At 53.9% G+C, this 15,718-nt stretch overlaps 6 protein-coding genes across 6 annotated transcripts; 3 read left to right on the plus strand and 3 right to left on the minus strand.

The window, feature by feature from the left end:
• The first annotated feature begins 911 nt into the window (after window positions 1–911).
• On the plus strand, window positions 912–1,475 carry BO86DRAFT_9277 (uncharacterized protein). Its single transcript, XM_025677811.1, has one exon. The coding sequence runs from the start codon at window positions 1,032–1,034 to the stop codon at window positions 1,326–1,328; it is 297 nt and encodes a 98-aa protein (XP_025533605.1). The 5' UTR covers window positions 912–1,031; the 3' UTR covers window positions 1,329–1,475.
• A 3,109-nt stretch (window positions 1,476–4,584) lies between these two features.
• BO86DRAFT_9374 (C2H2-type zinc finger protein) lies at window positions 4,585–7,374 on the plus strand. Its single transcript, XM_025677818.1, has 5 exons — window positions 4,585–4,840; window positions 4,939–5,178; window positions 5,239–6,098; window positions 6,153–7,144; window positions 7,197–7,374. Exons 1-5 carry the CDS (start codon window positions 4,705–4,707, stop codon window positions 7,336–7,338), a joined length of 2,370 nt encoding a protein of 789 aa, XP_025533606.1. The 5' UTR covers window positions 4,585–4,704; the 3' UTR covers window positions 7,339–7,374.
• Window positions 7,375–8,952: 1,578 nt separating this feature from the next.
• On the plus strand, window positions 8,953–10,112 carry BO86DRAFT_452456 (uracil phosphoribosyltransferase; the record flags this gene model as incomplete). The annotated part of the gene is made up of 3 exons (XM_025676928.1): window positions 8,953–9,129; window positions 9,199–9,298; window positions 9,482–10,112. The coding sequence occupies 3 exons, from the start codon at window positions 8,953–8,955 to the stop codon at window positions 9,883–9,885; spliced, it is 681 nt and encodes a 226-aa protein (XP_025533607.1). The 3' UTR covers window positions 9,886–10,112.
• A 611-nt stretch (window positions 10,113–10,723) lies between these two features.
• BO86DRAFT_384778 (uncharacterized protein) lies at window positions 10,724–11,069 on the minus strand. Its single transcript, XM_025670955.1, has one exon. The coding sequence runs from the start codon at window positions 11,034–11,036 to the stop codon at window positions 10,860–10,862; it is 177 nt and encodes a 58-aa protein (XP_025533608.1). The 5' UTR covers window positions 11,037–11,069; the 3' UTR covers window positions 10,724–10,859.
• Window positions 11,070–12,214: 1,145 nt separating this feature from the next.
• BO86DRAFT_9482 (uncharacterized protein) lies at window positions 12,215–12,812 on the minus strand. The gene has a single exon (XM_025677825.1). The coding sequence runs from the start codon at window positions 12,608–12,610 to the stop codon at window positions 12,257–12,259; it is 354 nt and encodes a 117-aa protein (XP_025533609.1). The 5' UTR covers window positions 12,611–12,812; the 3' UTR covers window positions 12,215–12,256.
• Window positions 12,813–14,271: 1,459 nt separating this feature from the next.
• Window positions 14,272–15,718, minus strand: BO86DRAFT_384780 (putative DNA-directed RNA polymerase III RPC4). Its single transcript, XM_025670956.1, has one exon. The coding sequence runs from the start codon at window positions 15,694–15,696 to the stop codon at window positions 14,341–14,343; it is 1,356 nt and encodes a 451-aa protein (XP_025533610.1). The 5' UTR covers window positions 15,697–15,718; the 3' UTR covers window positions 14,272–14,340.

The raw sequence follows: 15,718 nt of genomic DNA on the forward strand, positions 1-15,718 counted from the left end.
AGGCTGGTTAGGCGCGACTGCGGACTTGCTTGGGGGATCTTTACAGGCAGCCATGGATTGATGACCTCGACTATGATGAATTGCCCTGCCACTAAGGGAACTGTCGCTCCGAGACTAAACCACTCACTAGACTCACTCGGTACAAGCCCATAAAAGAAAAAGCCCTGGTCGCCCATGCCACGGCTGCAGATGGGACCAGACTAGGTCGGCGGGCGATGCTAGGTCGATGCATCTCTGGCTTGGATGCAGAATTCCCAAAAACAGAAACAATAGTGTTTGATGATGATGTTGTTGATGATGATTATGATGCAGTCATGCAGTCTGAATTAAGGCCCAGCTGGATCGCGCCGAGTTTCTTCGTCGCTTTTCTGGTGTGTATGTACATACTGTACAGTATGTCCAGATTGAAGGGAGGGGTATCGTGGTGCCCTCCATGCGCGAACACACAAGACACATACTCGAGCAGCCACACTGGGCATATCTGAAACCGAGTACTACGTAAGAACAACAAAGCCAATCGCTGTGGCGAACAACAATGACCTGAAAAGAAGAAAGCTGAGTCGTCCTGTCGCGTACCTGAGTCTTCCTTCTGCGGATGGCACCGCGCGCAATGCTGATCCAGCTGACCTTAAGCTGAGACGGCGGGGAGGGGGGGAGGCAAAAATCGTGAAAAAACATCCTCTCAGGATAAGGAAAGGAGAACCGTACGGTGTAGGCGGGCTAAATAGCCTTTCGCACAGTCCATGCACTTCCTTTTCTGGTCGGGGCAACATCGAATGTGTCGAATGCATTTCCAGAACCCATTAATCTTCTGAATGAATCCTCAAGTTAGATGTGGATAGACTGACTCCCGATGGAGCGGGTGGTGATCTGTCAGGCTGAGAGGCATCACATCGTCAGCAATATTCTCCTATTGCTGCGTGGTGATGGGTAACTGTTGTTGAGTTTCTTTGCATTTTTTTGTGTTTGGTTTTTTCGTAGTTTGAAAAGCCAGCCAAGCATGCTTTGATTGAGGAGACTGTTCGGTATGAATGACTTGGCACCAGGAGTTGATAGTTCCCCATCTTTATCCCTACATGGTTTGCGAAGACTATCCAGATATCTATAGAACACGGGTGAGACTAAGATTAATAGCAGCAGCAGCAGTAGGAGCAGGAGCAGGAGCAGCAGGATCCCTCGTCATGGTGATGGAGATGGAGAAGGTCTGGAACAACGGCCGCTCCTCGGTCCTGTCTAAGATCCACCCGACTAGTTCAACTCTGTGGGAGTCACTTCCAATTGGTGCGCACATGGATGAAATTCACAAGAGTCAGACACAGAAATCTTAGATGCCGCTGCTAGTCTAATGCTCAAATCCGAAATCCGTGTTCCGAACTCGACGGAGTGTCGATTATTGCTGTCGTCTTACAGGGGAACTCCGAACACCCACTGGGCAGGGACGGAGTGTAGATGTATTACTTACTGATTTAGTGCTTTCGGAGGGGTAAGTAGGGTTTTCCAAGGAGGGGTGAAGGAGGGACATCATCCAAGAGGGGAACCTCGAGAGGGACAGGAGGGGTAGCTGGGAGTGGCGGGTTCCATCGTTTCTCCTTCTCCGTCATGCTGCTCAGAAAGGAGGGGGAATGAACAGAAACTCGATGAATCAAACTCACCAAACAGAAAAAGAAGAACAAAAGGAGAGTGACAATGCAGGAGGAACCAGGATGATCGATATATCGATTCTCGGCCTTGAATCATGCTGGATTCTTACTGAACAACATCGTGGACACCGTTTGGCCTAAGCAGTCAGTCCGCTTAGCCTGTGTGGGAAAAGAATCCCAGGTGGAAATGAAGGGAGAGAACACACGAATCATGTCGGCACTGTTCCTCCGTGGCATTCAAGCGTCGGTGGTATCCCTGTTGGAGGGGCAGGGGGGGCTGACGAGGGGCGAGACGAAAGAAGAACAAGTGGAAAGAAAAAAAAATAAATTCGGAAAAAGGAATAAGAAAATAGATGAAATTAAATAAAAAGGGAAAAAAAGAGACAAAAAGGAAACAGAGAGGGAGAGAGAGGGGCCAGGTGCGTGTGATTTGATTGATGATTATCACAGCACACACACCACCGAGAAGGCAGAGAGACGGAGGGACGGAGAGACGGAGAGGTTGGCTGGTCTAACCTTCTTCAGCCTTGCTGTCGCTCGAGTATTTTCGCGTCTTCCCCTCTCACTGTGGAGCGTTCGCACGCAATGATGAAAGACACATCAATTGAAATTGTATTCAATTTGATTAAGATGGGCGCTGTATCCAATGCCCCCCCCATAGCCACTACTACAGTAAGTACTGTGCTTTCCTTACAAAGTACCCTTTTAAAGATCAATCAATAGATAATGGATTACAATCTGATTCTTGTGGTGAATGGCCCCGCAGTTACCGACCGGGCTGGAGTACGTACCACCCAAATTGTGGCCGTGGGCTGTCAGATAGGGGAGGGGGGGGGGGAGGGGGGATAGAAGGAGGGGCGCGCGATAACTACGAGTACTGTACTCCAGAAATAGAGATAGGGATGCGATGACTTCGATAATCACTTGGTAGTGCCCTAGACCTTACTTGCCCCAACTGACGTTACTTAGACAACTCGAATATTCTTGTTCTTCACTTGCTTGCTGCTGCACCCACCCACCCACCCAAAAGAGTTACATACCATACCGCTTTGAAGCTGTTCTCTCATACCAAGCCCAAGCCCAACCCCACAATAACAACGATGAATTCATCGTCACAGAAGAAGAAGCCCCGGGTCGAAGATGGAGAACCAACCAATGCAATCGGCAAATGCACAGAGGATCCAGAGGATCCAGAGGCTCTCTCAGACTCTTTGCGACTGCCAGGCTACCTTCTAGGGTTAGGTCGCAGGTGACTGCCGCTGAACGAGGGTTCCGTCACTAATCAAAACAGGGATAGGGTGCTAGGAGCTACTCGGTAGTTAGGTATAGACAACAATCTAATCATCATCGCATAGACTCTGGCTGGAAACTCTGGATCAATTTCAGATCTAAAGAACCGCCATCCATGATCATCTACATAATATGATCAGGGGAGAGAAGAAACATGTAGATGCTGCCCAATGTTATGCATATAGGGAGTCAAGTTCTTCCATGCCAGAACAAAAGAAACAACCCCAAAAAATCTCGGATCAATTTAACGGATGTTGACAGGTTCTTTTCCATTTGCCTGGTGTGTGTATTTTTGTTTTTGTTTTTAGGATTTTTTTTTTTGGCTTTTCCTTCATACTGGCTGTGTGTAGCGTAGCGTAGCGTGTAGTGCGGAGAGGGAAATTGAAGAGTGGATATAGATGAATGCTCCCTCACATCGGACTAAACTAACAAACGGTCGATTCAGCCAGACGAAAGGACAAGCAGGACCCCCCGGCTGAACCGGGTTGACGGGTTGGAAAGTGTCCATGTGGGTTTGGGAAGAGAGAAAGTCCACTTAAAAGTATCCATCCGGTGCATCCAATGCCATCCACAGTCCAGTCTGTGACTCTGGCTTCGGTAATTGGGGGGAGAAAGACCAGAAAGACCAGAAATTATGGGTCAAGGAACTTTAGGAACTGTAGGAACTTTAGAGCAAAGGACGTGTCCTAAGCGGGATTGGGGATAGTGCGGTGACGCGGGTTAGTCAGAAATCCAAAGGAACTAGTTAACTTAAGTTAACTAAATAAATAATTGACGAGGTGGCAATAAGGAATGCAGCGCGTGTCCGTGCCGGAAGACCGCTCAAATCGCTGGGTTTTGCAACCCCCTCCGTCAGTCCCGCCGGGAAACGAAGCCCCTCTTTTCCGCCTCCCACTTCCCTGTTGTTGTGGTTTCTTGTGGTTCTCCTGCGCTGCTCGTCGCCCAAATCAACTGCCAACACCGACTGCTGGTCACGACCGCCTCACTTGTTGCGATCCAGCGATCGCCCAAATCTTCCTTCCTCCATCAGCTTGTGCCCACGTCCTGTCGCGACTTGCTCGCACTTCCCCGTCCCTCTCACTCTCTCTGTCTCCCCCCCTCCCCTCCTCCCCTTCCTTCGACCCAGACTCTGTCTGTCTGTCTGTCTGTCGCTGTCTCTGTCTCTCTTCCTCCCGCAAATTCGCACCGCACTCTACTTTCTCCTCATCCATTCACCATTCATTTCTCCTTCCCCCCTCCCTCCCTCGTCCCTCGTCCCTCTTACCTATTCTTTCTTCCTCTTCTTTTCTTCTTCTGTCTTCCTCCCTCTTTTCTCCTCCTTCTCTCTTAACGTCTTTCCTCCCCCCCCCTCCCCTCCTCCTCTTCTTTCCCCTTCCCTTTCCCCTCTTCCTTTCCCCTCCTACTGGGTCATTATTCAACATCTTGCTCGCCTTCTCTTCCGTTGCTTCTTCTGGGTCTTTCTCTTTCCTCTTTTCACTGCCGATTTTCGCCATCCTGGCCATCCACGCCACTTTCACGATTCCCCTCTCCTAATCCGCCTGTGGCTGGATAACTTCAACCCTTCCCCTCACCCCTTCGAGTTCAACCTACGCTCTTCTCCAAGATACCCCCACACAAGGAATGATCAGGCAACAAACCGAATCCTTGTCGTCTACCCGTCTTCAGAATCGGTGTGAAATTACGAAAGGGACGATAGCCCAATCTTCGCAGTCGAACCTGTTCCATTGAGATTCCAGCCTTCGTGCCCTTGGTTTCGCTGCCCGCCTCTTCAGCCATGGCTCCCAGCGCACCCAACCCGGCGGCCTCCGCACCCGTCAAAAAGACCTCCGTCCCAGAGAAGAAATACAAATGCCAATTTTGCAATCGCGCCTTCAGTCGAAGTGAACACCGCAGCAGACACGAACGATCGCGTAAGTAGTCTACATCTTCTCTGTTGAAAATTTTTGTGATGAGTTGGCTGCGCTGATCCTAATGGCGGTGTGAGGCTAATTCTGGATTTGACCCACAGATACCAAAGAGAGACCCTTCAAGTGCTTGAAATGTCGGAGCACCTTCGTGCGTCGAGACCTCCTTCTTCGACACGACCGTACTGTCCATGCCAAAGATGGTGGTATTCCATTGGTGTCCGAGGGCAGGCGACGCGGTGGCGCAGGTGTGCGAAAGACTTCCCCCACCTCCGGCCCCGCCAGCAAACCCTCGATCACAGTTGATCCTACTACGCTCGAACAGATCGAGGCAAGCAGTGATGGTATGGTCGATCTTGAAACTGCAGCCATGTTGATGACAGATTTCCAACACAAGGCTGCAGCCGCTGCGACTGGTCAATCCAACGATCGTGCTGATTCCGATCGCTCATTTTCCCCCGGACGCGGTTCGTTATTAGAGCCTTCGGTCGGGTACCTGTCAGGAAACGCAACGCTACCGCAGATGCCCTGGGACACCCTCGTCTCGCCCGCTGACACAAAGCACTCGATGGGGTCGCCCTTCGCGTCCCACGAAGGTGGAGCCGATTCGCATCCACTCCCGTCAGTGATGGCTCGGCACGGTCCCGTAGGCGATGGTTTGGCTCCCTCGCTCCACTCTTTGGTCAACTCGCTCCCCATGTCGGGAACCTCGACGCCGAATGCCTTGTCCCCGTATCCTTCGATGACGGGTCCTGTCAGCCCTGTGAACTACCGTAGATCCCCTGGTCCCAGCCAGGCCTTGACACTGCCCAAGGCTCCTCAAATCGCCAGCGAAACTGAGCGCAACATGATCGTGGACCGCCTAGATGATGCAGACTCGCTTGGTGTACTGCCCGAATCGTTCCAGCTGCCCCCCACATCTGCACTCAACAAGTACCTGTCGACGTATTTCAACCTGTATCACCCTCATCTCCCCTTCCTGCACCAGGAGTCGTTCCAGCCAGCGGAGGTCTCGGCGCCTCTACTTCTCGCAGTTCTCTCTATCGGTGCTTTGTATACTTTTGAGCGGAAGGACGCATTCATGCTTCATGTGGGGTCCAAAATGCTGGTCAATCAATTCCTGCAACACAAGGAGAACTTCGACTCGAGAAAATGTCCGCTGTGGGCGATGCAGAGTACCCTTCTCAACATGATCTTCGAGAGCTGGAGCGGCGACCCGAAGGGACTCGAGTGGACTTGCTCCATCAAGAGTCTTTTGGCCAACGTGAGTACTCTGTTGATCCAGAGAGGTTGAATTGCTTGTACTGATTGATTATAGATGGTTGCTGGAAACCGCTATCAACTGAAGCTTCGCACCGAGGGTCGTGAAGGTATCCCTTCCAGGGAGGATTGGATTGAGGATGAGTCTTGCCGCCGTACCTATTTCGCGGTCTACATTTTCTTTGGCATGCTCACCTTGACTTTCAACCACACCCCAGCGATGAGCTTTGACGAGTTTGACAACCTTGAGCTACCTTCTTCCGAGTCTTTGTGGAACCTCGATGTGACCGACGACGACGCTTGGCGCCGGAGCCTGGCCAATGCTTCCACCTTGACCGTTCGAGAAGCCCACGATTGTCTTTTCCAAGGCGAGCAGACCCGATACAGTGCATTTGCCACACGTGTTCTCATCAACGCTCTGTTCCTCCAAGTGTGGAACCACAAGCGCAGTTTCGAGGCTCTGCAGGATGTGGTTACCGAGTACAAGCTTCGTCTCGCTTTGGAGACCTGGGAAAGCTCACTTGAAGTTTGCGAGCCCGAGACGATGGTGGTGCCCCTCAGCACCCCTCAGAAGGGCCACCCTCTGATCTTCAACTCCATGGCGGTCTATCGAAACACTCGCGCTCGCCTGGAAGTGGATCTTAAGTCCATCCAGGAGGCTCTGCGCTACCACTCTTCGTACGAGGTGGCTGCTGCCATGACCGTGGCCCGCGAGAAGGTCAAGCGGTCTCAAGAGATGAACAAGGTCATCCAATCATGCTTCGAGTGCATCGAAATCGCTGCCGTTCAAGGTATCAACTGGGTGGCGCAGACGTCTGCCACGAACTGGAGCGTCGAGCACCCCCTGTGTGGCTTGGACTTGATGGTGATCCTCAGTCTCTGGCTCTATCGCCTGGAACATGACGAAGAGCCAGCGACCGAGGCCGAAATCGCCATCTACAACAAGGTGCGGAATTTGTTTGATGATGATGCCGTCGATGCTTTTGGTAAACTCAGCTCTACCGTGGCCCGTGTATGGGGTAACATCCTAGACGGTGTGGTAGTATGGGGGTGAGTCATCTACTTCTGGTTTCCTAGACTGAAATACTAACCATTGGAACAGCATTACCAAGCTCATGGGCGAGTCATTCAAACTTCATTCGCAAGCCTTAATCGGCTACGAAGATTCGTTGCGCGTTGCCAAAGACCAGCCTATTCATGCAATGCCCCCCAAGACGTTGGCCAGTGTGGGAACGGCGTACTAATGCTGCACATGCCACGGCCAAGGTGACCTCGGTCGCCTGAAACACATACACTTCTCTACATTCACTCAACATCATATTTGGGACACTGGATTTCGGTTTAGGGTCGGGAACGGATGCGCAAGTCTGGGCGGCAAGATGTGATTTCCGGTGACGAACTCAACCGCCGCATAATGATTCCTTGCTGGCGTTCCCCGGCTCCTTTTCTTTACTTTTCTTTCCCCTATCATGCGTTATGGTTCATATTTCCTATCGGTTTTGCAAGAGCTCACGGGAGTCCGGTGTGGTCATTTTCTTGTTTTGATGGGTTGAATTTTCCCAGGCAACATCTCGACACCCGGCTGGTCCTGTGTGTTCTTCCCTAGCACTCGGTGGAGTTGTTGTTTTTCCTCTGGTTCCTATCTGCTCGTCTACACCCTTAATTCTTAGTACTGTCCGTTCGATTCTTGCGCATGAGCGTGTTTGGTTCTTTTTCTTTGGGGCCGAGACATGTTGTCTTTGGCTGCTTTTTCGATACCTTCTGTCCGTTATATACTTCTTTTCTTTTCTCTTCTCTCATCTCTCTTGGTCCTTCGTTGACATACACTTTTTTCTTCTCCTTGTTGATGTCATCTTAATGTGAGCTTGCCTGCTGTTCGTCATGTGTTTAACGCGTCCCCGCCTGTCGATTGTTACTCCGCTCTGTTGTTCTGCTGCTTTGGGTTTTTCCTTTGCGCATGTTGCGATCTGAAGATTTTTCTTTCATTGTTGATTCTTTCCGCGCTGTTGCACATGCTTAATTGGTTGTAGTTGTTCTGTACAATAAGTAATTTGCACACAAAATATAAGTATTTGGCGGGGATGCATTTCATTAGTTGTAGTATGATAAATTCGTTCTACACCTTGAGCATCTATATTCAACACTATGATTATAAGTATAATTCTTTCTCGATCGAGGGGAGATCCAGAAGAGACAGGCTCAACGAACCCACGAACCCCCTCGTCCAGGCCAACGACCCAGCAATGACGACAAAGAACCCCAACGCGACCGCGCCGCTGACCACCCCATAGAAATCAGCCTCGCGCCGCCGAGGATTGTCATTTTTTCGGGGGTTGTGGTTGTGATGCCATTGCGGCGCGGTGGTTTGCGAATACTCGGTTTGCGACAGGGAGAGGAAGTTCGGGCGCGGAGAGAAGTCCGGACAGAGGGAAAACAGTGGAGGTGGGGTCGGTGGAGCACAGGCTGGGTTCTGGTCCACTGGGGGTTTAAGATAGAGAGGGAGAGATCATGATAAACAGCTTATCAGTCCGGAGATATCCTCGCCTGGGGCACGATAGGCGATAGACGATGCAGGATACAGGATACAGGATACAGTGGAATGAAGAGAGAAAGAATGCCTGAGGATCAGCCGACGAGGGAGTAACCTTCGTCGTAGCAGGTGACTTTCGTCTGCCTTGTTTGTTTTACCCCTCATTCCCAACTGCATCATTTCCACTCTTCTACAAACGCACTGCTACCTGAGCTCCCTAGCACTCCCAAGCTATAAAACCCCTGCCCTCCTGTGTATCTCAGCCCAACTTCAACACCGACACACACATAAACCCCGACCATCATAACTTACTCACCCCCGATTCAACATGAGCCTCCCCTCCAACGTCCACGTCTCCTCCCACCCCCTCCTGCAGGCCAAACTCTCGCAACTGCGCTCCGCCTCCACCTCCACCCGCCAAACCCGCGATCTCGTCCACGAGATCGCCACCATTCTGGGCGTGGAAGCGTTTGCGTCTGGCTGGCAGACGAAGCAAGATGGAACGGTATGCATATCCTCTGCTCAATCCACTCCCACCACACCACGATTGCCCGAAATCTAACCTCCAACCCAGGACCAAACCCCCCTCGGCATCGAATACCCAACCACGACCATCGACCCCTCCAACATCGCCTTGGTGCCCATCCTGCGATCCGGACTAGGGATGACCGACGGTACGTCCCAAGCTTCTGCTCGAAGCAACCCATCCCACATCCCGAATCCTTATCTCCCACCCCTCCGGAACTCAGGACTCTCTTCCTTATCCTCTTATCCTTATCTCTCCCCGCCCACCCCGGAAACCCTTATCTACACTTTCCCCTCCTCCGCCTTGGGAGAAGATCCTAACAGAAAACCAGCAATCAACTCCCTCCTCCCCACCAGCATCCCCATCTACCACCTAGGCCTCTTCCGCGAGCGCCTGACCCTGCAACCGGTCGAGTACTACAACAACCTGCCCTTCCACAACGCCCGCAGCGCCAACCCCGCCGCGGCCGACACGGCCATCCTGCTGGACCCGATCATCGCGACGGGCGCCACGGCCGAGGCGGCCATCCAGCTGCTGCGCGAGTGGGGGGTGCGGCGCGTCGTGATGCTGAGCGTGCTCGGCTCCGAGGCGGGGATCCGGCGCGCGGCGGGCACGTGGGCGGACGGGGTGGAGGTGTGGACGGGCGCGGTGGATGCGCGGTGCGATGAGCGCGGCATGATCGTGCCTGGGTTGGGGGATATTGGGGATCGGTTGTTTGTGGCGATTGGGAAGTAGGTTCCCTCTTGGGGAGGAATTGGGTTTAGGTCTGGGTGGTGGACACGGGGGGGATTGTCGGTGTGGTGTGGGTGGCTTTGCATTGGCATTGGCATTGGCATAGATAAATGAGGTGAGCAAGGTTCGTCACGAATTGTTATGGCAAAGATTGGGGAAGAGAATGCATTATGAGTATGAACATGATACAGACTATCCCTTGGAACTCCGCATGAAGCATGAAAGACCACGCACGCACGATATCCAGTCCAACAACATCAATGCCCCTTCGCCCCCATAACATCCATCTCCACCCCGGCCTCCTTCCCAGACCCATAATACCCAGGAACCCCCGCCGCCCATCCCCCCGCACTCCCAGGCGAGACCCCCGTACTTGCAGTACTCCCAGTTCTCCCCGCACTCCCCGCCCTCTTCACCTCCGCCCCCCCCGTCCCCGAATCCACCGGATGCGACCTCAAGCTCAAATTCCTCTTCCCCAACCCCAATCCAAACGCCGAGGACCCCTTCCTGAAGCTGCCTTTCTCTTTCTCTTTCTCCTCCTCGGTAGGCGTCGTAACCGCAACCCCTATCGCCCCCTGCGGCTCCGAGTACTGTTGTTGCTGTGGATGTGGATGTGGATGTGGATGAGGATATGCTTGCCGTCCCGCCAACTCCGCCCTCTTCTCAATCATCTTCTCAATCCCAATCGCGGAGCCCGACGCCGGAGCCGTGCCCGTGGCAGTCGTCGGGGTGGCCGTGCCTGCAGCCCCTGCCCCACCACCACCACCATACCCACTGTACCCGGCAACACTGCTCCCCCCACCCCCGCCGATGACGGTCGTCGACCCCGCCGTGATGGTGGTCGAGGTGCCCATGGGCCGGTAGTCCGGGTGCAGGCGCTGCTCGTGGAAGTGCGGGTCCACGCGCCGGGTGTCGAGCATCTGGTGCCGGAGTTTGTCGCGGTGGGCTTCGCGGCGTTCGGCGGCTGGGACTTTTTCTCAATATTTTGGTCGGAGGGGGAGGGGGAGGCAACAGGTGAATGACGGTGGGTTGGGTTGGGTTGGGTGGAGGAGACGAAACTCACCATGCCAGACGTAGACGTAGACGCCCATTACGACGAAGCAGGCGACGAGGAAGCCGAAGAGGATGCCGAGTTCGTGGCCGAGGGATTTCATGGGGGTGTACGGGGGGATGTTGTCGTAGGATTTGGCCATGATTCCCTCAAGGCTGAGGTGAGGGTGGGGGTGGGGGGGGTTAGCTTTGTTTGGGGATGTTTGTGGGTTGGGGGTGGGGATGGTGGTTGATGAGATGGTGGGGATGGTGGTGGTGGTGGTGGTGGTGGTGGTGGGCTTACTTGTGATATCTCAGGTGAGGCTGTTGTTCGGATTGGTTTCTTAAGCAGATGGGAAGTCCTTTGGGGCTACTTTGCGCAGGGCTGGAGATGGTGGAGGTGGATTGTGTGCGGTCCTTGGGTTGAACTGGTGTTCAGTCCCTGACAGTGCAGTCGCCGTAAGTGATGATCTCAACCTCACTCGGAACAGCAACATACAGTAGTCCGTGAAGGGAAGTGAAGAGATGATACACCACGGCGCATCCTCATGCATGTGAGACTCCTCCCGGGGCCGTGGTAGCAATAAGTACTGTCCAGTCCACTGGGGGGAACGGCTGCTGATGCGCTGTCAGCCCCGGAACAGAACACGAGGTCCGATTCGCAGTCCTTTGTTTCCTCGCGACAGACACTGACGAGGCCAAGCAGAGATGCAGACTGCTCTCGGGCAACGGACAGGCAACAGACAAAGGAACACACCACACACCTTGGCTCACATGACCCGCGCATCGGGAGATTTGTCCATCGCTCGCGGCGACTTTCAACCGTCGGACAAGACTCGGAGATACTACTGTCGGCAACATCGTCAAAAAAGAATTGTTCATAAATAATGGTGGTAGATACATCATGAGAATCGAACAAGAAAAGATCGGCGAGCCTCCTGTCGGCTCAACCCCAGATCCAAGGTATCATATACACGTACAATCGAGCGTCAGAAAATAGGGAAAACAAAAGAAAAGAAAAAAAAAAAAACAAAAAAAACTACCCGGTCTATACATGGTGGCTTGGGTATGCATGCAAAGAAGACGGAAGAAGAAAAGGTATAGAACAGGGACCTGCAGGGACCGTATCCGGGATCCACGTGGTATTAAAGTGACCAGTCCACTGCAGATCAGATGCAGGTTCGAGAGGATTGGACCCAAGGTATGCGATGCGCTCGTAGCCGTAGCAAGGTGGAAAATTCGCGACCAACGATTCCAATGAGGGGGCCGGTCAATGTCGTCAAAAAGGTAAAATCGAGAATTATGAACTCCGTATGCAAAGGTAACAGATGACCAGATCAATCCTTCAGCCCAGCATGACTGCCGCCAGCGCGGTACAGGTCAATCCGATGGCCATTCCGATCCACGGCGTCTGTCCGAGCGTGCCCTCGCTGCGAGCACGCAGGGCCTTGGTGTCGCGCGAGGAGGCGGCCAGCGTCCCCAGTCCGCTGTCGATGGCGGTGTCCTCGCCAGTCGAAATCCCCCGCTCTTGCCATTGACGGATCTCTTGTTGGTGGTGGTCGGGCCGGATCTGAATCTCTGGTAACGGAGCAGGCGGGGTGGTGTTCGGTAGGGAGGGGGTGGGAGAAGGCGCCCGGTCGGCTTCGGCGGCGATAGCTATCGTCGGGACGAGACAAAGAACGATTGTCGAGGGCTTCATGATGAGATCGGAATATGCGACAGGCTTCAAAGCGACACAAAAGCGATCGGGGATGAGCTTCGTATGGATATATCAGACGAGATTGTTGTGCGTCGAGCTTGTCGCGGGTTTAGATTAGATTGACTGCGATGCGCAAGGCTGCCTCCACCAGGCCCTGAACGTGCGCAATCTCACTCGTGCAGAGCAGGTAATCCACCACCACGGCCACGGTTGAGAAGTGTCGCACTAGAAGAATCCAGCAGCCACCCCAGTAAGCAGCCAAGTCGGGTGGAATCTGGATCCGACAGCGCGATTGTCGCACACTTCGGAAGAGTCGAAGCGAGGGCGGGAAGCAGGAGGAAGAAGGGAAAAAAGAATGGTTTGGCAAATCTCCTGAAACTGGCGGGAACGAGGAACGGACAGGCTCAGCCACGGGAACGACAGGCAGCAAAAACAAACTCAAACTCAATTCCGCCCCAGCGAGGGTAGGTCGATTTCGATTCGACACGCAAGTAACGAAGACTCAAAGCAGGCAGAAAGAAGGAGGAGGGGGTGAGGAGAAGTATGGGGGGGGAGGGGGAGAAGGAATAGGAGGGAGGAGGAGGAGGAGAGGGAAGTTTGGGGAGGGAGAGTCGAGTTGAGTTGGAGCGAACGGGCGGAATAATAATACAAATAATAATAATAAAGATAATAATCATAAGGGGTGGGTTGAGTTCAATAATACTGTACTCCGTACCGTGTACCGTACGGAGGGGAGGGTAAGTTAACGGCCCAGAACACTCCAGTCTCCAGCAGTGACAGACCCTGCTCAGCCTGCTCAGCCTGCTGCAACAATTAGTGGAAATTAGTGCCACTGCAGTGCCAATTGACCTGCCCCCTTTGGGTCAAGCGACAAGGCACCGCTCCACTGTTGGGGCCGATTGACGGCATTATCATGGGTACTATTGGCTCTATGGGTTCCAAACTCTGAGCCGTGCCCGCACGGGCTGAAATGCCCTTACTTGGGGTTAGTCGAATGTCTCGTGCTACTGAAAGCTTAGAAGCTTGTCAGGGCTTTACAGCCAAGCGGGCCAAGTGGAGCTGCAGCCCAAGGGTCACTTTCCCTGTAACAGGCAGTCTACGGGACGGAGGACTCGGTACGTACCGTACCGTACAGTACAGTAAGTTGGTCACCGAAACGTGGAACCCGCAACCCGCAACCCGCAACCCGCGGGCTCCAAACCCTGATGTGAGACATTTCATCTCAACCGTTAGATTAAGCTGAGACTGCGACTTTGACACAGCAGTTTGTGTTCGTTGAAACTCTATGCAAGCAACCACATAGTACGGAGCTTAGTACTATTCCAACTATTTTTATCGTAACATCTCAAGGCTCCTCGCTGTCCAGATGGTCAATCCTGGCGGCTACACTACTGGATCATCAGCCGACGTCGAGGGGCTGGTTGTACGGTGCAACAAACAGCTTCACACCACTCTTGTATGGCGTCATTACAGCCCCTCCTACTTCCTACCCTCACTCTTGTTCTCACTAGAGCACTTACTAACTTACCAACCTCCCTACCCTACCCTACCTACCCTACCCTGCATATCCGAAGGTGACGTATTCCAAAGAAACAACAAAAGAAGAAGTGGTGACGTTCAATGCAATTGGTTCGTTCATTCATTCATTGAACTGATGTTTATCTACTCGTATCTATCAGCCACTCAATCAATCAACCGATTGATTGACTGCCCCACACCCCGAGACTGGATCATAGCATCTTCTCCCAGTCCGGCGTCACCGTGAACTTGCCGCTGAGCTGGCCCATCGCCCAGACCTTCTTCTCGTCATCCGGGAACTCCTCGTCGCCCGCGTTCGGCGGCGTGGAGACAATCAGGGCTTCCTGGGAGAAGTCCACCGCCGTTGCGCGATCCAATTCGAAGCTGATCCCACCCCAGTCCATCGTCACCCGACCCGATGCATGGACGTTCAACTTGCCGACGCGGCCGGCCAACAAGCCGGGATCCGCAGCCGTGACGACCTTGGCCGAGCCCTGCGCGGCCGTCGCATCCGCGTCCCCGTCAACGATCTCCATCTCGTCCTCGCGCTTGACCGGCTGTTCGGTGGCTGGGGGTGATGTAGTGGTAGTGGTGGGGTGTGCGTCCGTAGTCTCGGTCCCAGGCAAGACCAGGTTGGGAGTCAGCGGAGGGAATTGCATCAGAAACAGCTGTCCAGCCAGCTTGTCCTGCTCCTCGTCCTTGGGCTCCTCCTCGTCTCCGTCTTCCGCTGCTCCCTCCTTGTCCTTGTCCTGGCCTTGCGCGGCACCCTCCGCGGCACCCGCCAGCGCCTCCGGAGCTTCAGGCCGGGGCTCCTTCTGGAAGAGCGTCTTCACGATCTCCAGATCCTGCTCATGTCTCTCGTACTCCTCAATATCTTCCTTGGTGCGTAGCAAACTCTTAGGATCGATGGCCACTTCCGGCTCGGGGCTGGGGACGGCCGACTCCGAGACGGACTTGGACGGGCTCAACTTCCGGCGCACCTTGACCTTCTGCACGGGGAGCAAGCCATCGTCGACCATCGTAGCGCCATCATCTGCCCGAGGCACATCAGTCATGACCTGGTCCTCCTCATCCGTAGGCTCCTCCTTGACGATCTGCTCATCCTCCTCGTCCTCCTCCTCATCCTGCTCATCCTGCGCGACAAACAAAGCATTATCCTCCTCTGCCTTCTTCTTCTTCTTCTTTTCCGACAACTCCGCCTTCTCAGCCTCCTTTTTCTTAGCCTCCGCCGCCCCCGTCGTACTAGACTCCATATTAACACTGACGACGCGCTCCTCATGCTCATGCCTCTCCAAGCGAAGAGGCCTCAACCCCCCAACCCCAACGCCCCCCCGGCCCTCCAACTTAACCTTCCGATCCTTACTGTCCTCTTCATCATCACTCCCCAAGTTAATCCGATCAATACTAACCCGTACCTCGCCGTCACTCTCGTCAGAACTCACATACCCCTCCCCGGCCTCACCGACCTGGCTCGCCCCCAGATCCATGACACTGCGACTGCGCGACCGGGAATCAAACCCCCCACCCAGCGCGCCACCGCGGCCCCGGCGCGCACCGCCAGCGCCCATGCCCGATCCCAACGGCCCACCC

This window comes from Aspergillus japonicus (assembly GCF_003184785.1).
Source record: "Aspergillus japonicus CBS 114.51 unplaced genomic scaffold BO86scaffold_1, whole genome shotgun sequence".
Taxonomy (NCBI): Eukaryota; Fungi; Ascomycota; class Eurotiomycetes; order Eurotiales; family Aspergillaceae; genus Aspergillus; species Aspergillus japonicus.